Source organism: Lissotriton vulgaris, chromosome 12 (genome assembly GCF_964263255.1).
Source record: "Lissotriton vulgaris chromosome 12, aLisVul1.2, whole genome shotgun sequence".
Lineage (NCBI taxonomy): Eukaryota > Metazoa > Chordata > Amphibia > Caudata > Salamandridae > Lissotriton > Lissotriton vulgaris.
In genome coordinates, this window is record NC_141700.1 from 160,543,936 (window position 1) to 160,562,393 (window position 18,458).

General features: G+C 46.6%; 1 protein-coding gene across 4 annotated transcripts in view; it reads right to left on the reverse strand.

Moving 5' to 3' along the window:
- Window positions 1-18,458, reverse strand: part of CBFB (core-binding factor subunit beta) — a 224,957-nt gene that overhangs the window by 198,301 nt on the left and 8,198 nt on the right. For all 4 annotated transcript variants that reach the window (XM_086947682.1, XM_086947685.1, XM_086947684.1 and 1 more), the window contains exon 2: window positions 12,457-12,543. In XM_086947682.1, coding sequence (XP_086803808.1) covers window positions 12,457-12,543 — 87 coding nt within the window. The remainder of the gene's footprint in view (window positions 1-12,456; window positions 12,544-18,458) is intronic.

The following is an 18,458-nucleotide window of genomic DNA, read 5'->3' on the forward strand; positions in this document are numbered from 1 at the left end:
TAGCCTGAGGATTGGGAGACCAATGTTCATCAATGTATTTCAAATACACAACCAGAGTGTGAGATCAGACAGCAATAAGGTCTTGTTTTCAGGATCTCACAGAAAACTACAATTTAAGAGATAAAAACTGTATTTTTCTCCTAAAGCGAAAACGCACACAATAAAGAAATGGACAACCCTGCTTTTAGAGGATTTAAAAAGTATGTCGATGTTTTTGTAAAATCAACCATGGGCCACTGCACATGCCGAGATAACCAACAATTATGGCCATGTTCCGGTGGCATGGTATTACAGGGGACGCGAGCGCTTCAAGGCCACAGCACTGCGCCTGCACGGCTATCGAGCAAGAGGATCAGTCCAAGAGCTACATGAACCGCAGGATCCATGAAAGGCAATGTGCTGGTCACCGTGTCGCGACAACGTGGTATTACTACACCTTGATCATGTCTTACATTGTTTCTTAAATACTAGGCAGGCTTTTTGAATTACTTTGTGGAGGAACAGGTCCAAGACAGGTTTATTGAATTTCTTTGTGGAGGAACAGGCCCAAGACAGGTGTATTGAATTACTTTGTGGAGAAGCAGGTCCTAGGTAGGATTATTGGAATACTTTGTGGAGGAACAGGTCCTATATAGGTTTATTGACTTACTTTGTGGAGGAACAGGTCCTATATAGGTTTATTGACTTACTTTGTGGAGGAACAGGTCCTATATAGATTTATTGACTTACTTTGTGGAAGAACAGGCCCAAGACAGGTTTATTGTAGTGCTTTATGGGGGAACACGTCCAAGACAGGTGACTAAATTACGTTATGGAGAAACAGGTCCAACACAGTTATATTGGATTACTTTGTGGGAGGAACAGGTCCAAGACAGGTTTATTGAATTACTTTGTGGAAAAACAGGTCCAAGACAGGTGTATTGTATTGCTTTATCGGGGAACAGGTCCAAGACAAGTGCACTGAATTACGTTATGGAGAAACAGGTCCAAGACAGGTATATTGGATTACTTTGTGGGAGGAACAGGTCCAAGACAGGTTTATTGGATTACTTACTGGAGGAACAGGTCCAAGACAGGTTTATTGGATTACTTTCTGGAGGTACAGGTCCAAGACAGGTTTATTGGATTACTTTGTGGAAAAACAGGCCAAAGACAGGTTTATTGTATTGCTTTATGGGGGAACACGTCCAAGACAGGTGACTAAATTACGTTAGGGAGAAACAGGTCCAACGCAGTTATATTGGATTACTTTGTGGGAGGCACAGGTCCAAGACAGGTTTATTGGATTACTTTCTGGAGGAACAGGTCCAAGACAGGTTTATTGAATTACTTTGTGGAAAAACAGGTCCAAGACAGGTGTATTGTATTGCTTTATGTGCGAACAGGTCCAAGACAAGTGCACTGAATTACGTTATGGAGAAACAGGTCCAAGACAGTTATATTGGATTACTTTCTGTAGGAACAGGTCCAAGACAGGTTTATTAGATTACTTTCTGGAGGAACAGGTCCAAGACATGTTTATTGGATTACTTTGTGGAAAAACAGGTCCAAGACAGGTGTATTGTATTGCTTTATGTGCGAACAGGTCCAAGACAAGTGCACTGAATTACGTTATGGAGAAACAGGTCCAAGACAGTTATATTGGATTACTTTCTGGAGGAACAGGTCCAAGACAGGTTTATTAGATTACTTTCTGGAGGAACAGGTCCAAGACAGGTTTATTGGATTACTTTCTGGAGGAACAGGTCCAAGACAGGTTTATTGGATTACTTTCTGGAGAAACAGGTCCAAGACAGATTTATTGGATTACTTTGTGGAGGAACAGGTCCAAGACAGGTTTATTGGATTACTTTCTGGAGGAACAGGTCCAAGACAGGTTTATTGGATTACTTTCTGGAGGAACAGGTCCAAGACAGGTTTATTGGATTACTTTCTGGAGGAACAGGTCCAAGACAGGTTTATTGGATTACTTTCTGGAGGAACAGGTCCAGGACAGGTTTATTGGATTACTTTCTGGAGGAACAGGTCCAAGACAGGTTTATTGGATTACTTTCTGGAGGAACAGGTCCAAGACAGGTTTATTGGATTACTTTCTGGCGGAACAGGTCCAAGACAGGTTTATTGGATTACATTGTGGAGGAGCAGATCTTAGACAGATTTATTGGATTACTTTGAAGACGGACAGGTCCAAGGCAAGTTTATTTATTTACTTTGTGAAGCAACTGTGGTGGAGGAGTGTCGCCCCACTGCTCTCAGAGCAGTGGAAAGGGAAAAATAAAATGATAATAAATAAAATGGTAATAACAATGTTAATATTTTATTTTTCGTTGCCGCAAAGCTGGGTTAGGGTGGGACGGAGCTGGTGGCTTAGAGAGGAGAAGTGGACTGTGCACACTAAGTGCGCATGACTGCTTGGCCGACCTTCTTGGCCCGGCCAAACCTTCAAGCTTACTTTGCATGTTCCCCACTAGGCTGCATTACAAAGCCTGGTGGAGAACATGCCCAGGTCCCCAGTCCCCATCTGAGCCCCGAACCTTGCCGCTCAGACCAATTACAGCACTGCAGTGCAGCATTGTGATTGGCTTAGGGGAGCCTGTGTGCTTCCTGAGTCTTCAGCAACGACGGAGGAGAGTAGGAGGCGGCCGCGGCACAAGGAAGTAAATGTTTATTTTGTTTGTAATATTTTGCAGGCCACTAATCAGAGCTCACCGTAAGAAATGTGTAATGAACATTATTACTGTTTCCTGTACTTATTGGTTGGTACCAGCAGCAAAGAAGGAAGATGCCGCTTTCACTGCACGCAAGGTAGACCAGACGTCCGCATTAACTTATGCTTCAGGAATGAAGGCTAAGAGGTACGACAGGGCGAAGGAAGCATACAAGCAATAGAGCAGGGATATGAGTTAGGAAGTTAATGGAAACAAGGAACACCTGAGGTACGCCTGAAACATACTGGGTTGAAACAGGAGTAGAAGCTGACAAAAAGCCAAGTAGGCGCCAAAGACAGGGATGCAATCCAGGAGCATGAGCCGTGTCAGGAACTCGACGAGGAATCTGAATGGACAGAGAAACTAAGATACAAGAAGGAGCCATCTTGTAAAACTAAGGTGCTTTGAGACAAAGCACCACTTCTATGGAGTACCTTCATCATGGCAGAGCTCTGCACCACCTCGCGAGTGCACGGTGAAAGCCAGAGAGAATACATCTGAGGTTGCTGACAAGGTGAGGTTCTTACTCTCTGATGTTACACCAGTCTTCTTGCAGTGCCTTATATATGCAGTTCAGTGTCCTCCCATTTCAGTCAGGTTTGCTGTAAAAGCTCACTCTACCATACAGGAGATAACTGGACACGTGTTTCATGGTCTTCAATATTCTTCAGAGCAGAATATTCCTTCCATTTGGGGGTGGCCATGTGGCGCTTATATATTAATTTCGTAGTTCATAAGAGGGTAGCTCATGAATTCACCCAACATCCCCAGATTTTATCCCAGAAACATTTCTCTGAAGCCAGAAATATGGGCGTGCTCCCACAGAGACATTCTGGACTGGTGAAAGATCTGATGCGTTGAGTAGGGCTGATGGCCACACTGCACAACTGTCTCCCATCGTAAACGAAGTGTCGATAAGGTTCTCCTACTGTATTTGTATGTCAATAGTAAGGTCACCAATGATGAGTACAGTAACAGGAGAAACGACACTACGGAAGTGGCAACCAGCTTATGGGCACTGCAAGGAGACATGAAACCCGTCAACTAATGCCCTAGAAGAAATCCTGCCCTTTGAAGCAATGTGCATGGTGAATTATGTTATTCGCGTGGTGCCCGGTAAAGTATCAACTGTTCTGTGCCAGCCAAAATGACACCCATCTGATACAGCTGGATAATAAGTAGTGTTTAAGGCATTATCTAAGTGTATATGCAAGACCCATAGAGATATCAATTTATACACCCTTGATTGGCAGTCTGCTTCATTCCCATATAATCAAGTGGTTTCATGTCCTAAAGATTATACCTACCCCTCAGCAAACTACCACTGCCTTAACATCCTTTACCCAAAGGCGATGTTCCCAGCTTTATAACAGTGCCAGGTTGCCTGGCATCAGGAACCTATAGCCCCTCCTCTGTCCATAAATCATGTCACAAAAATAATAACTATGGTTTCCATATTTAGACAGTAGCTTAGGCTACTCAATAATCCTCCCAGTAATAATTTGATACCAAGTAGAAATCTTTAATGAGATACGATAAGAGGCATTTGAAAAACGTTATTATTAGGGAAGCTGTTGGACCCTGATCAATCAAATAAAAATAGATAAATGACATTTGCTTATAGCCAAAATGTTGTTTAGGTCTCAACAGCACAGCTAGTCACTGTAGTCATCTGAATGTCTGTGTTTGTGTATCTGCTCCTTGTGAAAAAGCAGAATCCCTGGCAATGGCTGAAGTGGGCTGACACATTGCCCCACGGTGTATGCTGTAGTGAGCCGAAGAAAATGTGATTGACACAATAACAGATCAGTGGACGAAGAGAACTGACTGAAAGCCCCTATTGGAAGGTAAATTATACCTTTAATAGTAGTAAAATCAAAATGTCTATGCCATCAATAGACCAAACAATGTTTAAAGGGACCACTAATTTTGGCCAATCCAAACTGTAATTCAAGACACTGTATTAGCAAAATTCACTACGAAAGAACCATTCTCATCGCAACATACCATTTGCAGGGAACATGCCATTTGTTAGCATCCATTCATTGACATGCCAATTCTTTGCAGGCATTTCCCCATGGAATCACCTTTTCCCATTCCGATAAACCACTGAACACGCAAACCAACTTCTCCAGTTACATGTCTGAAGTCGCCAGATGGATGAAAAACAACTTTTTCAAGCTCAATACAAACAAGACAGAAGTAGTCATCTTCGGTAAACACACCTCACTATGGGGCTCTACCTGATGACCTTCTGACCTTGGATCCACACCCAACACATCCACCCATGGAAAGAACCTCAGTGTAATAGTCATCAACCACCTCGTTATGACAGGTCAAGTGAACACAGTCTCCCCCTCCTGTTTCCACACATTCAAGAAGCTCAAGGAGATTTTCACATGGCTTTCTGTCAGCGCCTGCAGAACCGTCACCCAGGCCTTCATCACCAGTAAGTTGGACCTCAGCAACGCACTCTACGTAGGAATCAATGCACATCTAACCAAAAGACTCCAAAATACACAGAATTCTAAGGCGAGGCTCGCATTCAGACCCCCCGCACCCACATCACCACGCACCTCAAAGACCTCCACTGGCTCCCCATCCACAAACAGGCACCCTTCACACTCCTCATGCACACATACAAAGCCTTGCACAGCATCGGCCCTACCAACCTCAACAATTGTGTTAGCTACCACATACCTACCTGACACCGCCACTTAGACACACTCCTACTCACATTCATTTCCAGTGCACACAGAAGCAGATCTGGTGGCCGGGCCTCCTACCTCACTCCCAAATTCTGGAACGGCCTACTCCTGCACATTAGAGCCGCCTCCTTAGGTCTTGAATTTTACTAGAAACTAAAGACATGGCCCCTTCATTTAGTATCGACCCTGACTTAGCCTACACCACTCCTGCTCTTCAGGGCCAGAATACCCTACCGGGTGAGACGTGCACTCTACAAATACTCCTAACATGGACCACAACTTCACCCTAGAAGACCATCTTGTCATTTGTCACTTCATTGTAATTAATATAAATTTTTTTAAAGTAACAATATGTGAATAATAGTTTTAGGATAACAGTGTGAACGAAAAGGGGTAACTGCAATGGATTATGGGTAAGGGTATCGGGATAAGTGTAAGGGGTTAATGGTGAAGTGTAAAGGGTAAGGGGTAAACAGGTTAATGGTAGGGGACAAAATGGAAGAAGTTAAAAGCATCAACAACCTGCATATCTCTAAACATATTGAGAGGTATTGATTCACTCTTTAGCAAAGAAATTCTACAGCTAAAATCAAAGGCAAAATATATTTCTGGTTCTGCTCCATCATTGTGGAACTCACTCTAAGACCATGAGATACCAAAATAATATCTTTACTTTTCAAGAAAACGGAAAACGATCAAATCCAGTACACACCTTTAATTCTAATGTCCTCCTTCTCATCAATAGATGAAGAACAGTTGGTCTCTACCTGGGATGCTGTGTCTTACCTCCTGCTCTCTCACCCACCCCTCTTCCCTCGCTCTCTTACCCATGCTCTTTATATTATTTGAATTCCAAATTCAACCAATGCTGCTTTCATGGTCTACATGTAGTTTAGAAACCTTGATCTTTTGGTGTGTGTAAAAAATGCAAAGGGCACTGACACCTTCTAGGGTCGCTTTAACGCTAAAATATCATAAATAAATTCTGATAAATAAATCTAGGTGGTGCGAATGGTTATATGAATAATAAAATGTGATTAATTGCACAGTATTCCTTGAAAATAATTTAAAGTCGCTAAAGAAACTTGGATTCAGGCTGATTAACATTAAATGTAAAAAAAATTGAGTTATCTGCAGTTGGTGAGAAGTTAGATATCATTTGAGTATGTTGTTTATAATTTTTACAACTTTAATAGTGTAGTTAAAGATAAGTCCAGGTCTGGAAACTGGTGTCCCTGGTGAAATGGAATCATCTGGTAACCTTGGCAAGACCCTTGAACCAGAAAATAAAAAGTACGTAATTTTGTTTACCACAATCTTGCAATTCTAAATCTACTGGTGACTGAGAATGGAATCTTCATTTTAAGATGAACTTGAACACCTAGTGGGCTCTTTAAACAGTCCTTGTGTGAGATTTGCCTACGGTGCACCAAAGCACCTTTCGCCACTGGTGAGGCTTTATGGTGGGTGGACTGTTAAAGCTCTCAAGATCACAGCCGACCAGCTCGCCGCTTCCCTGAGCCAGCACCCTCCCGCCAGCTCAGCGAACCCCAGCCAGGCCGCCGACAACCTCACGAAGTGGATCGGCAACTGCGCGGACGAACTCGCCCCACTGAGGACCCCGCCCAGCAGACCCGGCAGCAAGAAGGCCCCATGGTTCACCGACGAACTCAAGAGCTCCAAGAAGAACTGCCGAGCCCTCGAGAAAGCCTGGAGAAGGGAGCCAACACCGGACAACATGACCGCCCTCAAGAACGCCACCCACAAACACCACCAACTGATCCGCGCCACCAAGAAAACAGCATTCAAGGACCGGCTGGACAACAACGCACACAACTGCAAGGAACTCTTCAACATCGTGAAAGAGCTCTCCAACCCCAACGCCGGAAACAACGACATCACCCCATCGCAAGACCTCTGCAACTCCCTCGCCTCCTACTTCCACAACAAGATCGCGGACATACACAACAGCTTCAGCACTCAACCGACGCACACCACGACTGAACCACCGCCCCCCACCACCACCATCCGCGCCTGGACTCCGATCAGCACCGAAGACACCGTCCGCACGATGAACTCCATCCACTCCGGATCTCCGACCGACCCCTGCCCTCACCACGTCTTCAACAAGGCCGACGCTGTCATCGCACCCCACCTGCGGGACATCATCAACACCTCCTTCAACACCGCCACCTTCCCTGAGAGCTGGAAGCACGCCGAACTCAGAGCTCTACTAAAGAAACCAACAGCGGACCCCACCGAACTCAAGAATTACCGCCCCATCTCGCTCCTCCCGTTTCCAGCCAAAGTCATCGAGAAGACCGTCAACAAACAGCTGGCCGCCTTCCTCGAGACGAATGGATCCCTCGACCCCTCACAGTCTGGCTTCCGAGCCAACCACAGCACCGAGACCGCCCTCATCGCTGCCACCGATGACATCCGAGCCCTGATGGACAACGGAGAAACAGCGGCCCTCATCCTCCTAGACCTCTCCGCGGCATTCAACACTGTCTGCCACCGCACCCTAGTGCAGCGCCTCAGCAACGTCGGAATCCAGGAGAAGGCACTGGAATGGATCATCTCCTTCCTCAACGGAAGAACACAGAGAGTCCGCCTACCACCGTACAAGTCAGAGGCCACCGAAGTCATCTGCGGCATCCCTCAAGGATCCTCGCTGAGCCCCACCCTCTTCAACGTCTACATGAGCCCCCTCGCGGCCATCGCACGCCAACACAACCTCAACATCATCTCCTACGCTGACGACACCCAGCTGATCCTCTGCCTGACCAACGACCCCGCCGCCGCCAGAGCCAACCTTCACGAAGGGATGAAAGACGTAGCCGAGTGGATGACGACCAGCCGCCTGAAACTGAACTCAGACAAGACGGAAGTCCTCATCCTGGGCTCCTCGCCCTCCGCCTGGGACGACTCCTGGTGGCCCCCCGCCCTGGGCACTGCACCCAAACCGACAGACCACGCACGCAACCTGGGCTTCATCCTGGACTCCTCCCTCTCCATGACCAGACAAGTCAACGCCGTCTCCTCGTCGTGCTTCAACATCCTGCGCATGCTACGGAAGATCTTCCGGTGGATCCCCACCGAGACCAGGAAGACGGTCACCCAGGCCCTCGTCACCAGCCGACTGGACTTCGGCAACGCCCTCTACGCCGGAACCACCGCCAAGCTCCAGAAGAGACTCCAGCGGATCCAGAACACCTCAGCCAGACTCATCCTCGACATCCCACGACACAGCCACATCTCCGGACATCTGAGAGACCTGCATTGGCTCCCCGTCAACAAGAGAATCACCTTCCGTCTCCTCACCCACGCACACAAAGCCCTACACGATCAAGGCCCGAGCTACCTCAACAACCGCATCAACTTCTACGCTCCCAAACGCCATCTCCGATCAACCAGTCACGCCCTCGCCGCCGTCCCCCGCATCCGAAGAACGACAACAGGAGGAAGGTCCTTCTGCTACCTGGCCGCCAAGACCTGGAACTCCCTCCCTCCCGACCTGCGCCTGACCCAAGACCACCTCTCCTTCAGGAAGAAGCTCAAGACCTGGCTGTTCGAGCAGTAGCAGCACACCCCCCCCCCCCCCCCGCCCCATCCCAAGCGCCTTGAGACCCTCCGGGTAAGTAGTGCGCTCTATAAATGTCTTTGATTGAATGATTGATTGATCAAGCTGCCCCTGTATATGCATGAGTAGGTTGTCCAGTTCAGATTTGTGCTTAGCATTCTGGGAATTGTAGTTTTATCTCTCATTATAAAATCAGGACTACAAGTCTCTGAATAAAAAGCTAAATCTGTTCTGGATGAGCTGCTCAGAAATGGTCCAGGACTGAGAGTACTGGAACCTGAAGTCAATACAGTAAGTGTCGAAAGACCACCTCAGGTACATCAGGTTTTTAATACTTCATGCCCACTGATAGCTACCAGCAGGACTTGAGTCGGGGTACCACGCGGGTGGACGGCGTCCGCCCACTTATTCATACGGGAGCTCAATAACTGGGGCAAATGGAGCTACACATTCACTCTTTGGCCTCTCTGGGGCGAGATCGGAGCTCATTTAGAACGCTGCTCACGCCAGGGCCGGACTGGCTACCGGGCAGTTTGGAAAAGAAACAAGCATATGTACATTACAACAGAATGCTGCCAAGCTGGGGGCTGATTTAATGGCAGTGGGGGCTGATTTCGTTCGTGGAGACCTGCGTGTGCTTCGAAATAATGAAAGCGAAACGAATTTCGTTTAGCACACGCAGGTCCCCATGAACGAAATCAGCCCCCAGCTCAGCAGCACTCCAAACTGCCCGGTAGGCAATGAGTCTGATGGTGCAAGCCACCTTTCGTGACGTCACTTCCTGTTGTGACGTTAACGTCTCCGCACTTCTTTTTTAGGACTTGTACTCTGGCTACCAGCTATCCCCTGTCATGAGACGGAGTTTAAGGCAGTATTGGTATTTGAGGCAACAACATTAAGCGTGCTAAGACTAGAAAGACACTTATTACGCTTATATAATGGGAAGGTAAAAAAGACACAAGACTAGGTTGAATAGAGCCAGACGATATCTATGCCCATTCAATCATTGGTCTCTTTACAGAGACTGCAAAAGAGAGAGGAAGATTCTGCCAATTTCCATTTTCCAAGCATTGGTGATCGTTAGAACACCAATGCTTTGCTCAAGCTCGCGCATAGCAAGCATCTACTGATGTTGTGATGTTTGGCGGAGCGTAAAACGAAGGCCAAGGCGCACTCCAAGGAGAGGGAAAGATCTGCAATTAAGAGCATCCAATTAAAATAATATTGAAATGCACTTTTAAAAAAAAAGAAAGACAAGAGGCAGGGAGGAGAGAGAATTCATGTGATCACTGATCAGCAATGGGGGAGGAAGCAGCAATCATACTGTATTTTATAAAGGCTTAAAGATGAATCGTTATGTAAAATAGCCACCAAGCTCAGAAGCACCAGAGAAGTCATAAATTGGCTTACCGCTGGACTCCGCGTCATCATATTTACTGCCCTGATTATCATGTTGCAATAAAATCCATTTAGGAGTTGTAGCCTAGGTTCACTTCAATTAAGTCAATTGAACTAAAGGACATTATTAAAGCCACAGGGACGGCAGAGATACGAGAAATTCCATATTTATATACAAATTACAATAGTAAAGACTGTGGGCCTTATATATAACCTGCCAGAAGGGATACTCTGTCAAAAATGTGACAGAGATCGCTTTCGACTTACTACAAGTGCATTATATCCTATGGTCCTTGTAATACCCGGGCGGAATATGTGTCACGTTTGTGATGGAGCCTCCCACTCGCAACACTCTAAATCAGGTGCGCATGGCTCAACTCATTGTACATTTTTGCCCGTCTGTGTTAACATGTGTCCATCTAATAGGGTATCCTGTGTCTTTAAACTAGGTCTTCAGGTTACAGAAATTCAAAGTCAATGCTACCTTTTTTGCACCAGCAAGAATCGTGATTTCCTATGATATGTTTCAAAGCGAAAAAGGGTTTTGTATACCTGTTCCAAGCATATCTGCTTCTTAGGAAGCTCTTGCACTATTGTGTTAAAATGATATACAAACGTGAATTTCAATTTTTTATTGCAAGCATATGGCTACCGCATTTAGGCAGCAGTGGGTTTTTCTTCCATTTCTTTTTTGTGATAAGCTTGTGATTTTTTTAAATTAATTTCATAATCAAAAGAACTTGCTAAGGTCACAAGTTTTGGCTTTGCCGACGCCAGTATATATAGAACTCTAGCCACTAGTATATGTAGTAGGCTTTTGCACTTACTACCATTCCTATGTGATTTTAGAGTTGTATCTGTTTGTATCTCTTCCTTGAGTGACTTTCAACTTGTACATGTGCAGTTTTTTCCAGTTTTTATCTCTTCCTTGAGTGACTTTACACCTTGTACATTTGCAATGTCTTTCTGTTTGTATCTCTTATGTAACTCATGTAATCCAAAGTCCTTATGTAACGCAACTAGTTCATTTGTACAACGCTCTGACACCTTCGGGTAATGTTCGCGCTATATAAAATCGCAATAAATAAATAAATAAATAAAATAAATGCCTTTGACAAAGCTACACATTTGATTCCCGGGAACCCTCTTCGGAGTCCATTGTTACTAGGGGCCAGTTGCAGCTAGGCTTGTAAGGGGACTGTTGGATGTGTCTTAGAGGCCACATAACTTGCAAAGAAAGGTTGTTGGTGGATGTGGGAGCCAGAGGCAACATTATCTTAGGACACGAGTGATAACCCCTCTCAACCAAAAACTGGGACCAGAAAACAACTAGAAGCGCTCTGAAGATGTGGTAAGATAAAAGGAGGTATCTGTTCACAATGGTAATGTATTAGACATGGAAAATCTCAAAATAAAAAGACAAAAAAAGGAAAAGGGCACAACAATAAAGCAAATCTTCCACAAAAAAAAAAGAATTTTAAGCCACTATAACATTAGAGAAGCAAAGAAGATTTTAGGAACCGGTATTGGAGTTGTCTCAAAGTATATGAGAGATAGAAAGAAGAGGAAGAATGCAGAGTGGTGGATCAGAGGATGAAAAGCTCTAAGCAAAACTTGTTTAATAAAATACTAAAATCAAAGTAGGATTTGAAATATCAGAAGTGTGTTGTAATTTCTATGTAGTTAACTTGTTACTTGTGAAATCAAGAGAACCAAGTTCAAATTCTGGCTTAAATATTTGACCAAACTGTGTGATCCAGGGCAACCCACTTTCCCTCGTTGTGCCTCAATTCCTTTATCTGAATAAAGTGGGAGCTCTTGTAAGCATGCAAACCTATAGTACTAGGGCCAGATCAAATCATATTTGTTGTATAATCAATTTAAAGCCCTAGGAAATCGCCCTTATAAAGGAATATCCTAGTTTAGCTGGGCTGCTCTTTTTCCCTTCCTGTTGAAGCCCCAGTGTTTGTTTGTGTGTTATAGTTAAATTAAAATACAAAATCACAAAATAAATCTATGGTATTTCACATAATTCTGAATAAAGGTATTGGACACTTACGATTTCCGAGCGGCCATCGCGGCACGCGTTCTGGAAGCGGGCCTGCCTCTCCTCGTGCGGTCGGTCCCTGAAGCCGGTGTACTTAATCTGCAGAGAAGAGGACATCAGGAGTCAAGCCTTTTACTCTGATCAGATGTCAGGCTCAAGAGAGATGGCCTGAGAGGGTATCCAATTCAGGCCTACGTGCCTGCAAAGTTTAGGCCGCAGGAAATGAGATTGGCCTTTATAAAAAATGCTTATTGCTGTCATTAATCCTTGGAGCAGTAGGGCCCTCTGCCCTTGTTCAATCCAAACAACATTTAACATTGATCCATAGAAGAAGGAAAATAAAGCAGGCAAGAAGTACACCATGCCTCCAAACACACTAACCACTATTTTTTCTTTAAAAGTTAGAACATTGGTATTTGGTTTAAAGAAGAAAAATACACTATATCCAATTAATATAGTGACAGAACTAAAGTTGTTACAATGATACATTTTTTACTGATTTAAAATAATTACATTATAAAAAATAATGCCACTATCTTTTTTTTAAAGATTTCTGTAAGAAAAAGTGCAGAGTTCTATCTACAATATAGATAAGTGTATTTAATAGTTTGAATGCAATTAATATAATAGAAGTTTACAGTAATAAACTATCATGGCTAATTGGATCACTAATGTAAACTAAGAAGGCAAAGAGAAGAAATATATCTGGAAATACATGTTAACACACCGAGTAAAGTTGCTATTGCATAAATACTAAATATTATAAAGTAATAGGACAAAAGTGTTAGGTTAAATAGCCATTGATTCTTAAAGGAACCTCTACCCCACCGTGAACAAATCTTTTGCACGTTCTCTATATTTGGACTTCTCGCAAAGTGCTCCTGCTCCACCAATTAGTGACTAGCGCTTGTTTCACCATCATGGTCTGCTGCTCCCCACATGCACCACTGTCGCTTTGTAGTTATGCTTGCACTAGGCCATTACACCTTCAGACATACAGGCAGACATGAGGCTCATCGAGTAAGGAGAGCAAAGGCCAACCCCATGCGGCAGCTTGCATCACCCATGGGCCGTTATGTAAGTCCTTGGATTTAACTTGAAGTCAGGGCTTCTGGAGTTAAGTTATTCTGCAATTGCAGAATTTCCTGCATAAGTATAGATTTGCCGCATTTACCACAAAATCCATCATCTGTTGCATAAACTGCAGATTTAAACAAAAATATTAATTTCTAGCTCAAATGGAGCAAACGTTGATAAAAACGTGACGTAGCCCCGCACAGTAGAAGGCCATTCGCAAAGGATGACTGTTTATCCCTCAGTTGCTTATTGTTGCTGTATTTGGTTGTTAAACTACTACTAATGAGTTAAAATATTTTCACAGTGTTACCATTTGTAAAAATCACAAAATATTGAAGTAATACTATCAGAAAATGTGCCATATAATCACATCATTTGCCCTATCGTGTCGCATAATTTAGTCAACCCTGCCACATAATTTGGTCCTTCCATGAGGCATAATTTCCATGGCCCTGATGTTATAATATTGTTTTTTAAGCTTAATTACTTTTAGTGGCTGGTTGTTTTTGCCTGTTGACTGCAACCTGGATTTTAGAACAGAGGTTTCAAAAACGACAATAGCTGGTGGAAGAAGCTCAAAGCGACCAAAGATCAGGCCCTGTCAATTACCGTGACGCCATCACCAGGTGTCATAGAGTGTGGGGTGTTACTTCCGCTAACCCACCATCTTGCGAAGAATACAACACAGCAACAGACTATGTGGAAAGATAGATTCGGCTCAGCCTCGCTAAAAATGATTTCAGACACAATCGTAGAACAAAAACGGTATCTATGTTTGTTCGTAACTTACTCAGCTCAGGATGTACTTCTCATCTTAAAGTCAACATTTTATATTATTTCTGCTATTTTATTTTATTTCAACCAATATGATAAGGTGCAAAAAACAAAAAAAAAGTTAAAGAACAGCAACGTGGAGTCTGCCTGTACTTGATACACTGCAGGGATACATTTTTAAGCGGGGAAAGATAGAACCGCGAAACATGCATTTACCGAGTTGTAAACACGTGCAGAGCCTTCCTCGTATCTGACGCTCCCGCACAAATAAAGCTGCCACAGATACTCTACTTGTGACGAGACGGAGTCACGAGCCGCAGGGATCTGATAATGCGGCCTCTGCAGACATCCTGAGAACTCGTGACAGGGGCCGCCCCGGGGGCTCGGTAACATCTGGGCTCCGAGTCAGACGGGGGATGTGCCCTGTTACACAGCATTGCTTCCGTTAGAGGGCCTCTGCTCGGAGTGCAAGCAGCCAGTGGGCGTGGCTCCTGCTTGGAGTGCACATGTATGTGCTTCCACGCGAAGGCCCCTGCTAGGAGTGCGGAGCAAGCATGTATGTGCAAGCAGCCAGTGGGCGTGGCCTGCTTGGAGTGCACATGTATGGGCTTCCACGCGAAGGCCCCTGCTAGGAGTGCAGAGCACACATGTATGTGCTAGCAGCCAGTAGCTCCTGCTTGGAGTGCACATGTATGTGGTCCCAGGAGAGGGATCCTTCTCGGAATGCAACGCACACAGGTATGTGCAAGCAGCCAGTGGGCTTGGCTCCCTTTTGGAGTGCACATGTATGTGCTTCCACGCGAAGGCCCCTGCTAGGAGTGCAGAGCACGCGTGTATGTGCTAGCAGCAAGAGTAGCTCCTGCTTGGAGTCCACATGTATGTGGTCCCACGAGAGGGATCCTTCTCGGAATGCAACGCACACAGGTGTGTGCAAGCAGCCAGTGGGCTTGGCTCCCGCTTGGAGTGCACATGTATGTGCTTCCACGCGAAGGCCCCTGCTAGGAGTGCAGAGCACGCATGTATGTGCTAGCAGCAAGAGTAGCTCCTGCTTGGAGTCCACATGTATGTGGTCCCACGAGAGGGACCCTTCTCGGAATGCAACGCACACAGGTGTGTGCAAGCAGCCAGTGGGCTTGGGTCCCGCTTGGAGTGCACATGTATGTGCTTCCATGCGAGGGATCCTGCTCGGAGTGCAGCGCACACATGTATGTACTAGCAGCAGCCAGTGGCTCCAGCTGGGAGTGCCCTGCAGCATGAACAGGTATTCACTTGCACGAGAGGGCCCCTGCTCGGAGTGTTGAGCACGCATGTATGTGCTAGCTGCCAGAAGCTTCAGCTGGGAGTGCCGAGCAGCATCCAGGCGAGGGATCCTGCTCGGACTGCAGCGCACACACGTGTGTGCGAGCAGCCAGTGAGTGGCTCCTGCAAGGAGTGCACGTGTATGTGCTTCCAGGCGAAGGCCCGTGCTTGGAATGCAGCGCACGCATGTAGGTGCTAGCAGCCAGTGGCTCCTGCTTGGAGTGCACATGTATGTGCTTCAAGGCGAGGGCCCCAGCTCGGAGTGCAGCGCACAAATGTTTGTGTGAGAAGCCAGTGGCTCCTGCTGGGAGTGCAGTGCACCATGTATGTGCTAGCAGCCAGAGGCTCCTGCTGGGAGCGAGGAACAGCATGCCCATGTATGTGCTTCCAGGCTAGGGATCCTGCTCGGAGTGCATCGCACACATGTATATGCCAGTACCCGGTAAGGGGGCAGATAACACATGTATGTGCCTCCAGGCATGAGCTCCTGCCCTGAGTGCAGTGCAGAAATGTTTGCGCCTCCAGGCATGGGCTCTTGTCCACATGGCAGTGCACACATGTGTGCACTGCCTCCAGGCATGGGCTCCTGGCCGGAGTGCAGTGCACACATGTATGTGCCTCCAGGCATGGGGTTCTGCCAGTACGATATGTATGCGCCTCCAGTCAAGGTCTCGTGTAATGTGTTTCGCACCGCACATGGACTCCTGCTGCTAGTGGAGATCACACATGTTATGTACCTACAACCTGGGGCCTGCTGGGAGTGCTGCTCACATATGTCTGTCCCTGCTGCTGCCTGACTTGTCATGCCTGTCTGCGCGCGACAGGAAGTTTAAATTTAGAGCGCGAGAGAGGAAGTTTGCAAAGTAGAAAAAACACGCTTTAGTCTCAGACTGACTCACTCCAGGCGTCCGCTTGTAAGCGGCGGTGGGTGGGGGCGCAGAGGGGCAGGGTAACTCAAAGGGAAAGAACGCGCTGGTGAAGGAGGGGGCACTGTGTGCTACCCTGGAACCGCGAACCCTGTATTCGGCGCGCCCATCCAGCAGGGCGGCTGTGAAAGGGGCGGAGACGAAAGTAGTGCAGCTAAAAGGTGTGGGGTGGCGAACTGCGAGGGGGGGTTCATTCATGCTGCTAATTGGGGCGTGAAGTAAACAAGTGATGGAGGCTCCAGCTACCTGCGTCGGCCCCATTGGCTCTCTGTGAGTAAACGGATTATTATAAAACAGCTTGCCTTTCACAAAAAAGGTGCTATGAAATCGGACCTAACTTTCCTGTAAAGAATTTCAAGAAATTAAATGTCTTCGAGGAATCAGATTACAAACTAAACGATGTGTATAATCCCTTCAGGAAACATAAAACGAGGGGGTAGGGGCGAAAGCGTTGTGGGTACAAGGCGCTCAATTATGGAATTCCCCGTCCCTTGAAAAGCGCCTCGAACCTTCCTTCTTCACATGAATTTGTAAAGGCTATTAAGACCTTGCTCTACTCCAAGTAGTGTGATCCACTGGAATTGCAAATCACCACAACTGCCTGCCCCGTAGCGCCAAGAGGCTCGCTCTTCTTAAAGTGACCGTTGTGCTTTAAAAGTCCCATTAAAAAAGTAGGGGGCGACTGACTGTAGGGAAAGAAGTAGGGGCACTATTAGTCCCGCTCTTGGTAGAGCGAAGGCATGAGAAATTGTGGTATAGTAGTGGAGAAGGCAAGGCATAAGTCTTGTGTGCGAGAAGCAGGTGCGCTTTGTTATGGGGGCTTAAACAAGCAGGGAGGTAGCTCTCATTGGTGCGGCAGGGGCAGTGGCACCAGGGCCAAGAGTCCAGAGGGGCCCAGTGAGCCCTAGTTACCAGGAATCGGGGGTCCATGACCTTGCTTGCGGTATGGCCCATGATGCTCTTGGCACGGCACTGTAGGCAAGCACCGATGGGGAGAGCACACTTAGGGGTTGAGGTTAAAAGGGTGCAGGGCTCGAGTCGGGGTACCACGCGGGTGAACGGCGTCCCCCCACTTATTTTACCGGGCGGACGCCGTCCCCCCTGCCAAACAGGGGGACTTCACTCTTTGGCCTCTCTGGGCAGAGGAGCTCGGCACCTTCCGTGACGTCAATTCCGGTGACAGCGTCCCCCCCACTTCTTTTTTTAGGACTTGTGCCCTGAGAGGGTGGGTGATGAAGCAGACAGGTGTGTGACAGGACGCGGTAGAGTGGTGCGGGTGCCGTAAGTAGGCACGCAAAGGATGGGAAGCAGGCAGAGACTGTTGAGGGGGTCAGGCACAGGAGTCAGACAAACTTTCAGAGTGAGAGCATTAGGAAGAGGCCTACACCCTGTTGCGTGGTCAGGGGAGGGAATGGGAGAGAGGACAGGCGCGTGCCATGCGTAGGACGGCATGATGTCATCTGACCCTGGCTCTAAGCAACAATTTGTCCAGTGACGTGTGAGATATCCTCTGCCTCAAACGACTTCTTTTACTCCCCTGTGGACCACCACCTCCCCTCTTCCCAACAATAACATTAGGTCTACCACAACAGTCTATATTTGCCCCCCATACCTCCATTTGTGTTCCAAAATCCCAATCTCTGATTCTTCAGTGGCCCAATCGCAACTCCTGGAACAGCCGATAGATACCCTACCCCGAGAGTCAAACCCCCATCTATCCCAATAGACCCATCTCTGCTTCAGCAACATTAACACCTCTGCCCCTAGAGACCCCCTCTTAGCTCCATCGGAAGCCTCCTCTCAGCTCCGTCAGTGCTTCTGCCTCTGCTCTGTTACTGTACCAATGCAACTTCCTCGGCAGATCCTCCCTGCCACCCCCACAGCCCAACCCTGCCCCTTCCATAGTATCAGCTTTCCTCAAGAACACTTTATTTTCTT